Raw genomic sequence first — 10,172 nt, forward strand, 5'->3', positions numbered from 1 at the left:
GACAAATAGTCCCATTCTTACTACCTGAAGATGATTGAAGAACAAATAAATAATATGGAACAACTGCAAGACTGAACAGTTTATTTAGTTAACTGTCAGTCATCATTAACTGCTCCAGTCTTATATGGTCTAAACATTTTTCTCCTTTATTGGCAATCTTGTGAAATGTCCTGTCAAATGCAAGCTGAAACACTTTGCCAAGTTTTTTTAAATAACAATTTCTGATAGACTGAGCCAACCATTAATTTCTGGGCATCAGTATTAGTAATTATATTATGTAAAATGTAAATTTATTCTTGTAGATTAGGTGTTTTTTATTGAATGTGGAGATGGATCTGGTCAGCTGTGTTTTACCATCCTTGCACTGACACAATATGCTTGCCTTTAGAGGAAGTAAGCATTACTCTGTTTACCTAATCAATTTTTAAAAGAAGATGATAATCTACATTACTTTGTAACAGCATGTCCTCTACTTTTAAAGGTGTGGATTGTCTAAATATTTGGGCCATGAGAGGACAAAACTGGCTATGAAAACCAAGTTTGGTTAATCTTAAATTGAAGCTGAATCACAATTTTACTTTATTGCAGCTTTACTTTTAACATTAATTTCAGTGAGTGTGTATCTCTTTCACACATACATTGATAAATGGTAACCTGTTATAACTTTATTTGAGATGGTTCAATACCAAGGATGATAGGTTTTGAATGCTGTTTAAATGGTACAAGTAGATATTGAACCATGTTTAGCTAATGGCCTTCAAGCTTGAATTAATATGACAGGTTTACAATTTGAAGGTAAAGTTTTAAAGAGAACTAAGATTACAAATGGTCAAAAAAACCAGTTGAAATGATCAAACATATTTCACTTGTAAATTTGAATATGACCTTTCACTATTTCAATTATCAGTAATCTGCAGGTTGAAGTATGATACATTCGATCAATACAGTATAAATTCTTTGTTTTAACACTCAGGTGCTGAATAAGGAACACAAACTTGATGGGAGAGTTATTGATCCCAAGAAAGCCCAGGCTATGAAGGGTAAGGAACAAATTAAGAAGATCTTTGTTGGTGGTTTGGACCCTGATTGCCCGGAAGAAAAAGTGAGAGAATATTTTGGAACCTTTGGAGAGGTAAGACCTTGATTAAATTGAAGACTTGTATACTCTTTATGTACGCCAATTTATTTATGTTGTAAATAGGCTTATTTTTGAATGCTAATTAGTCTGAGTCACATTAGCATGATATTGCTTCCTTCTGTTGCATCAAGATTTAAAATGCTTTTCTTATTGCACAGTTTTAGTCTAGTTCCATATTCATAATTGCCATAAATGATTTGTTTTGAAGTGCTGTTACTATTTACCTGGGAACTGAGTGGGTAAATCTACTTTTAAAATGTCCATATTTCTCCATTTTGAATCTCCTGTTTGCATGTTAAGTTTGGTTGAAGTTTCTTCTCCCAGTGCTTTCAATGCTGTATCAAGCACAATCATTTTTTTCTGTGGAAAATTAATTTGGAAGGTGTTATATTTGGAATTATATTCTTCTGATTTCACTGAGGATCTTGATCCTTTTCTGAAAGGAGGGAAAAAGATATATTCAAGAGGTTTTGGAGCTTTTTAGATATGCTGATTAATTTCTGCTATTGACAATTTGTTTATGTGCAAAGGCAAGAAAGTTGTCTGTCTTGGAATTTAGGAACATTAGTACACATCCATACCTGAGCAAGGTAATAAGGTTTGTTTATTTGCAGATTGAATCTATTGAACTCCCTATGGACACAAAGACCAACAAGAGAAGAGGATTCTGTTTTATCACATTCAAAGAGGATAATCCAGTGAAGACAATAATGGAAAAGAAATTCCATGATGTTGGAACAAGCAAGGTGGGATATGTTTTACTATTGTTGTGATTGTGTAGCAGATACTTGTACCATCCTGTTAGTCATTTCATGTAAAGAGCAAGCGAAGATTGTATGATTATCTGCACAACTCCATTCACATTCTAACACGTTTTCGTACAAAACCTGCAGTATCTATAAAGCATTGCCAAACTTAAATGTTGTTCTTTGTTTCTTCCTGAAGGTTGAAATCAAATTGGCCCAACCTAAAGAAGTGTACCAACAGCAGCAATGGGGAGGCCGAGGTGGTTTCACTGGAAGAGGAAGAGGTAGAGGAGGTATAATGTATTGTGATCTTCACCATGGGAAGCTACCCCAGTACAACTCTGAGGTCATAACTCAGCGTTTCTCTTATAGAGGCCCGATCCTTGAATTGTAGTGGATGTGACACTGGGCTTGTAGAAATAACCACTCCCATGCATGTGTTCATTAAGTGGGTATGAAGACAATGATAAATTTCTGGAGGTGACTTGAAGTGAAAAATCCAAAGAGTTAACAGAAGTCATTAGATAAAGTTAAGTTTTACGCTTGAGTTCGCAAGTCTAGAATTCTGAAATTATTCCTACAAGTTCATTTTATAACACCATATATGTGTTGAAATTGAACATTGTGCTCACCAAGGAGATATTATTAACCAGTCTGAAATGGACCATAGTCCATTTAAGGTATCCACCATATTCATTATTGAGCATTCCTAACTGGTGTGCCACAAGTTCCTGAGAGTAAGATGTTTATTCTTGGTTCCAAACTTGTTGCTTGAATCCAATCTTCTGACCTTACTTGCATGAGTTTAATATTTTCCATTTCATTGTGGAATCTGAGATTATTAATCTCTAGCTTGACAGATGAATGCACCAGATGGTAAAATAGAACTGAACCATGTTTCCTCAAGTTGTGTGCATGTGCCGATGTTCTACGCACGGTGATTGGCATTGGCAAGCCCATCACGGCATTAACAGCTCTTTCCAGAAATTGTTACTATGCACAGTCCTTGGAGACTCATGCAGCTAGAAAGAAAATTGGAGGAAATGTTGCCGTGGAGTGCATGTTCTCAATTTGTTCTTGTATTCTGTCTGGGGCAGTGGACATGGTTGCTATCCCCTGCTAAGTCAGACTACTGGTCCGTGTTCACCCTTGTTAACTGTAGTCTGTTGGGAAGAAAGACGCTGATGATGTGGGAGAAAAGCTTGTGTTTAAAAGCACTTCGCTGTGTCTTTAGACAGCCCCATATTATGAGTTTCAATTAGTCATAATCTGGATGAATGGAATTTTGTTAGTGATTCAGAGGAATGTGAGGAAAAGTGTTGGCTAATCAATTATGTCTCAGGGTCTCTTATGTGACCCTGACATGTGGATAGATCCTCTGGCTGTCTATTAAGGCGATGAGATTTCTGACAGACAACATGGACCTACCTCAGTTTCTATTTATACTATTTGCCAAAGTTCTGAGAAGGGCCTAAATCTGCAGTCGCCTTCATGAGGTAGAATATGACTGTTTCAACCAAACTAATGCTTTCTTTTCTTCCCTTCCCTGGGATTATTCATTTATCTAACTCAGTTATGGCTGAGATTGAGATAAGTGGATCCCTCAAAAATTTGTCTTGCTCACCCTGCAATTCTGAAGAGAACTACTTCATCTGATTTCTTCCAGTTTATTTTTGCATATTAAAGAATATGTGCTAGGTTAAGCCATTTGGCTCCACCATTCAATAAGTTATGGCTGAACTACCACAATTCTACCTTCTTGTGTTATCACATATTCCTTCCTTCAGTTTGTTTTCAAAAATCTATTGATTGTTATCTTGAAAATATTCAACAGAGTATTCCCCTCGGATAGGGAATTCCAAAAAGACACCACCCTTTCTGAGTGAAAAAAATTCTTTTTGTCCTTGTCCTAAATGGTCCTTTATCCTAAGACTGTGACACCACATTCTGAACTCCCCAGCAAGGGGAAAGCATCCTATCAACATTGATCCTATCTGGGCCTTCAGGAAGTTTAAATGAAGCAAAGTTAATGTCAGAGGTTATAACTATGAACAGTTTTGAATTGCTGACTGTTTGTGTTTGCCATTTCTAGGACAAAGCCAGACGTGGAGTCAAAGCTACAACAGTAACTATTGGAACCCAAGTTATGGAAATTATAACTATGGCTATAACCAGAATTATGGTGGATATAGTGGCTATGACTACCCAGCATACAACTATGGCTATTATGGTTATGGACAGGGATATGGTGATTATAACAGTAAGTTTCATAGATCAGGAGTTGCTTGACAAAAATCCAGTAAGTAGTCCCTTGGTCTGTCAATTTGTTGAGTTGTTGATGTCAGCTAATCCATAGTGGCAATTTATTTGCCAAGAAAGGAGAGACAAAGTGGAGAGCGGCTGGTGTGTGATATCAGCAGATTTCATTCTGGTAGTGGGTCACAGATCAAACTATAGTATGTATGTGGTTCCAAGGATCTTTGAAAAGGAAATGTTTGCCTTTTTTTTGAAAAATGAAAGTAAGTCTGTAGTTTTGCCCAAATCTGTGCTTGAATCTTCGTGACCTGATTGTCAGTTGCTGAACCAAATAAACCAAGGATGGCTATTATATACCATTTAATTCATTTCCACTTGGACAGTGTTTTTTTTTAAAAGAAGACTTCCATTTCAGTATCACCGTTCACATTCTTGGCACATCTCGAAGAGCTTTACAGTTATTTTTGCAGTGCACCCACTAACATCAACAAACTTGCTCATAATTAAGTCCCTCTGACAGCAGTAGTGATCAGAGTATTGATTTTCAGTGTTGGTTGAGGCACACATATTGGTCAAGATACCAGGGAATACCCGCTCTTTCAGTAGTATCTTAGGATCTTGATCACCCACAGCAAATGGAACCTGTGTCAAAGGTGCCCTCTTTCAGATGAGACTGAGGTATTCCCTGAGTACTGCCTTAAATTTCTTGCTTAAGTCCCTTGGAGTGGAACTTGGACTTACAACCTGATTCAAAGATGAGGGATACCAGTGATATAGTTTATGTTGGATTTGGCCTAAAACACTGCAGGAGAATCCAATAAAACATATTGCAAGGGCTTCCACTCCTAGTATACTTCAAGAGATATTGGATGAGAACACAATCAGGATTGACTGCAAAGCTGCAGGCCATCAATTGTTTGCCAAGGTTTCGCTCACGTGGCTGAGGTGGGGTGTCTGTAGAATCAAAACAACAAGGTGTTACTGTCTCTGGGAGGAGGGGTAATAAATTGTCCTTGCTTTTGGACATTGTCCTGGAAAGTTTATACTATTCCAGGAATCTCCTCCCTAGTTAGCTTGTTAATACATGTAACATGATGCAATCCCTCATTTCTGAGTGATCTCCATTGAGAAACTTTGGAATCTTCTTTAAAGCTTCCTCAAATCCCCAAACAACTGATTCAATGATTTTTAAAGTTTGTGTGTCAGAAAAGAATTGCACCAAATGTGGACATCAGTGGATGCCAGTAATAATGATCACCCTTTCACTGTCGCTCAAAATTGTCAGTTACATCTTGGGCACAAGTTTAATGAGTATCTAGTTAAATTGGATCTTTAGCCTGAGAAGATATCTTGTATATAGCCGTGGCAGTTGTGCACTACAACACAAACTCTCGACTACAGTTCTGCTCAAACTGCTAATCTGCCATACACAATAACAGACCAGAGTGAATGTTGTTTGGAAAAATATCTAAAAACTGAGTTGAAAGAAATGGGAATGTCTGCTGCCAGCTTTGCATTGCTGTTCAAATAGGAATAGGTTATTTCAGTTTGAATTGAACTGGTAAGCATTCTGAACTTTAGAACACAGGAACATCTCTGCCTTCTTTGCATAAACTCATCACATTTAAAAGAGAGGCTTACTGGTTTGATATAAATAAGTTAGCAAGCTGCAATACAGCCACGTCACTGTGATCACAAGAATTTCTCTTGAGATTATTGACATTGTGAATTGGATGTGGGCCTAATTTATAAATGTCGAGATAAAGCTGTGACTTATTGCATGTATCTTAACATTAAGGATTAGTGAATGGACTTGCATGCCATTCCCACCATACCCAATGCCAACTAAGTACCTCTACGGTCTGGTTTCTGTTATTTAAGCAGACATAGCAATGTCCTATAAACTGATGGGGTAGATGGCTGTATATGCTCATTGGTGTTGGCTGAGTGGTTAAGGAAAAAATGTTGCCCAGAGCGCTTAGCTCTTCAGAATAACACCATGCAAATTTCTAGATACATCACAGTAGGCAGATAAGACCTCTGCATTGCACCTCATTTGGAAGATGGCACCTGGACACTGCAGACTACTTCTGCATTGTAAGCATCAAACTAGATTTGTGTTCACGTCCGAGAAGGTGCTTGGGACCCACGGCCCCCCCCGACAGAAGAGGTACGAGTGAACACGGTTGAGCCAAACTGATACCTGATAAGGTGTTGGATGAACAGAAGTTTACTTCAAAAGGTAGTCAACAATTTGAGAGTTGACAAATCCTTTTCTTCAACTAATTTTGCTTTCAGGTCAACCAGGCACCTATGGTAAAGCTCCTAGGAGAGGAGGAGGAGGAAGTGGCCAAACTCAGTATAGGCCTTACTAGATGACTTGGCCTTTCCGAAGCTCTCCATGAACAAGGTAAAGCCTATGTTTCGCAGATACTTGAGGAAAACGTACATTTGTAATTGAAAAGCTAGTTCAACGCTGCTTGGTTTTAAAATTGTTCGTAAAATTGCCCTTGCTCTTTTGAAGGCAGCAACATTTTTCGTATGTACAGTATAGGCAAAAAGAAACACCCTGACCACAAATTTACCTGAAACCTTTTGTCAAGTTCTGATCTGTTGTGAAAACTTTTTTTTAGCGATCAATTGGAGGTCAGCTGCTTTAGTAAAATTGTTACACTCCCATTCACTTTTCATGAGAATTTATAGTCCTTGAAAGTATGTGTTGCTGTTCTACCGTGAAAATGCCACTCATTATCCTGACCTGGAAATTATATCACTATTCCCCTTCAGTGGGACTGGGTGAAAATCCTGAAACTTCTTCCCTCATGGCATTTTGGGTGGCCCTACAGCAAATGGACTGCAATGGTTCAAGAAGGCAGCTCACCACCTCCACTCAAGGGGCAATTACAGATGGGTCACAAATGCTGGGCAGCCAGCAAATCCCACTTCCCTTGTGTGTAAAAAAAGACTTTTTAAAAATGGCCTTCATTGCTTGGCTGGAGTGATGAGGATGATCTTTATGGTAGGCTTTAGAGTTGTTTTTGTTAAGGTGCAGTAAAGTTGACCCCTAGGTTGCGAAAAGGTTGAATCCCCCACCTTTTACGTTTTTGAATTGACAAATCATGGGATTCTGGCTGCTTTGTACTTGAGAGTTTTTTTTAAAAAGAAAGAAACACTTTAACCTTCTTAATTTTTCTAATTTGACTTAATCTTTGTGATGATTATCAGATAAATTTCTAAATGCACTTGGGGCGGTGGAGAGTTTTGCAGGGATTACAGCCAATATATGAGTTGGGAGGGCATGACAAAAAGTGAGAGGCATGAGGGACTGGAAACTTAGTCTCTTTCATTGAACAGCAGACTTATTGGCACCCCAGATGACATTTAAAAATTGATAGCATGCTTCATTTTGAATTGTTCATTGTCTGTGGAACATAAGTTTTCCTTGATAGCAATCATATTATGGGTATGTAAAGAAGTCCTGCATGAAAATCAAAGCTGTATTGTGAACTTCTGAAATAGGTAATGATTATCAGATTCTAATAGTAATAATAAAGCCATTCAGAACTTTGGCAGAATTTAACTGGTATGTGTCACCTTAACTGTTTGCTTCCAGATTGAACTAGCTCTTTAAACTGTGTTTTGTAATCTAGATTTTTAAATCAGTTATAATTTTATGGTGCAATTATATTGCATTATTCTAAGTATTAAATATGGGTTTAACGTTTTTATTCTCCCATTTAACTCTTTCTTTTGAGCTTTACATAAATATGTACAGCAGTAAATAGTGTAAGGATAACCTAGACCTATTTGAACACTTAATGAGTAAAAGATCTCAGGTAATGTACCATAATGGGTTTTAAGAATATCAGAGCAACAGCCTGATATGAATTCTACCAGTCTAATTCTGACTTGTACCGTTATGTTTGTACCTGCCAGTGGGAGCTTCATTGCAGGCCATGTCACCATGACCACACGATTCGCACAAGCCTGCACATTGTGGACAGAATTCGAGATGCCCTGTGGTATGGTCTCTTCCAACCTTCTGTCTCACCATAAAGATTAAAGACAGTTTAAAAAAAAACTCTAATTATACACTTTCATTCACGCAGACATTGTTTTTCCTTTTTTAAAAATAAAATTATGTAGCAATATTTTCTTTACAGGCTCAAGTTAAGTGGTAATATAGCCATGACCTCCTGTTTCTTCAATGGATAAAGCCGTTCTTACACATTGTGCTTTCTATTAATAGTGTGTAATTTGATAATGTACTACCAATTGCTAAATAATGCTTGCTTTTTTCTTTCTATAGCACAGTAGTGATGAGTGACTCATGTCTGTAATGTTAATGGACTTGTATATTACAGCATCTGCCGTGTGTGATATATAGTTTATGTATTGTAAATGCAGTTGGCTTAACAACTGAAGGCTGGGCCCAAGAGCATGGAGGACTTGGATAATTCCTTGAAGATACTACTAATCAAAAAAAAAACATAGTTTTGCTCATCAAATCTGCTAAATACATATTGATAAATAGAGAAAACATGTCTCGGCCAGCCCAGTACTTCACACAGTTAGTGTGTGCTCTTTTATTTAAATAGAAACTGAGATAGAAGTTTAACCTTGCTATGTTGTTCCTTCTGTTTTCCAGGTGGCAGCAACTATTATAACAAGAGGGAATGGACATCTTTTGAAATCCTTTAAGAAGTGAAGAAACCTGTCACAAATTTTGTTTTGCATTATGGGCAGTGTTGGATCTGGTGGACTTTTTTGCGTTTCCTCTGTAATTTTTAAATGCAAGTAATATTTGATGACTGTGACATTTTTTTGTAAAGGAGAAAAAGTTGTTGTGTGAAGTTTTTAAACTAATATAATGTACCACCATTTAGTTTTACTGCTGGTGAGCACATCGTGGATCAGTGTGGCAGATGTAAGGGGAAAATGTTTTTTTTTGGTGTATGAGCTCTGTGAAATATTTCCATTTGTAACTCCTCCTGCGTGATTAAATAAAAACCTTTGTACGTGTTCATGGCATCTCTATTATTTTAATATTCCTCCCCTCTCCATCATTAAAATTTATATTACAACAGTACCTGTGAATGAGCTACAGTTTAAATGTATGGAATGTGTGATCAATGAATGAGATAGGATACTCTTTAAATGTGGTCACCGTGATCCATTTGTAGTTGCATCCAACAAATCACTCTATAAGCGTAAAGTACTTGTTTTGTATGCGAAAGAAGTAATGTGTAGTAATGGCAGGGTCTTTGGAATCCAATATGCAGTGATTTTCTAGTATCCAATGTAACTAAATGCTTTATGTGTTCACTGAAATTAAGATAAATTGTGACCGAGTTTGCATTATAATATTCCAAATTTGAAAAATGTTCTGTACAGTTGGGCTGTATTACCTGATGGGAGAATTTTGACGTAAATTTCTTTGGCAGCAGAATGGGTCAAAGCTCGTTACATTGGATTTTATCCCAAGGACAATTTGTCCCAAATGCACCAATGAACGTTATTGACATTCATTTGCAGTACAAGGTGCTTTGCGGATGTGAGTTCAAGAATAATGATCTGTGTGCATGAGTGTGGTGGTTCACCTCTGTGGCATTGGTTACAGATAAAACCTTAATTATGTTTAGTAGCATTGAGGATATTTTCACAGCCAGCTGGCACATTTGGAGTTCAACAAGTTCTCTCCTGTCTTGAGCTGAATTCTCTCACTTACGTTAAAAGTTTCACTGTGGTGGTTTTACTATGTGATTACTATGGTGGCATCAATTTGCACTTCATACGGTAGTGAGGTTTAATTCTAGAATTTTACAGTGGCTATGAGGCTCATCACGAGGGGAGAAAAGATGAACTGCTTTTGAAAGTTTGCACCTGCATAGATTTAAAGTATGTTACTTTAGAATCAGGCTTACTTGTGAAGCATAAACATTTATTTGTCTGTGGTGACTGCTCATCAAGAAAAATTCCAGTCTTGTTGTAGTTTGCTGTTCTTAACCACTGCTGCAGGTTGCAGCAATTCA

At 37.3% G+C, this 10,172-nt stretch overlaps 1 protein-coding gene across 5 annotated transcripts in view; it reads left to right on the forward strand.

Annotated features, from left to right (window-relative positions):
• LOC132835114 (heterogeneous nuclear ribonucleoprotein D-like) overlaps window positions 1–9,164 on the forward strand; it is a 33,821-nt gene extending 24,657 nt beyond the window's left edge. Inside the window, exons 3-9 of one of the 5 annotated variants that reach the window (XR_009647283.1) lie at window positions 974–1,132; window positions 1,753–1,884; window positions 2,084–2,177; window positions 3,977–4,144; window positions 6,439–6,550; window positions 8,077–8,162; window positions 8,789–9,164. Coding sequence is in view for 4 of the 5 variants with exons in the window: in XM_060854439.1 (XP_060710422.1) it covers window positions 974–1,132; window positions 1,753–1,884; window positions 2,084–2,177; window positions 3,977–4,144; window positions 6,439–6,515 (630 nt within the window). In the remaining variant the exon portion in view is untranslated. The remainder of the gene's footprint in view (window positions 1–973; window positions 1,133–1,752; window positions 1,885–2,083; window positions 2,178–3,976; window positions 4,145–6,438; window positions 6,551–8,076; window positions 8,163–8,788) is intronic. The other 4 variants (XM_060854439.1, XM_060854440.1, XM_060854441.1 and 1 more) reach the window with 4 other exon arrangements.
• The last annotated feature ends 1,008 nt before the right edge of the window (window positions 9,165–10,172 follow it).

This window comes from Hemiscyllium ocellatum, chromosome 43 (assembly GCF_020745735.1).
Source record: "Hemiscyllium ocellatum isolate sHemOce1 chromosome 43, sHemOce1.pat.X.cur, whole genome shotgun sequence".
In the NCBI taxonomy this organism is placed as follows: domain Eukaryota; kingdom Metazoa; phylum Chordata; class Chondrichthyes; order Orectolobiformes; family Hemiscylliidae; genus Hemiscyllium; species Hemiscyllium ocellatum.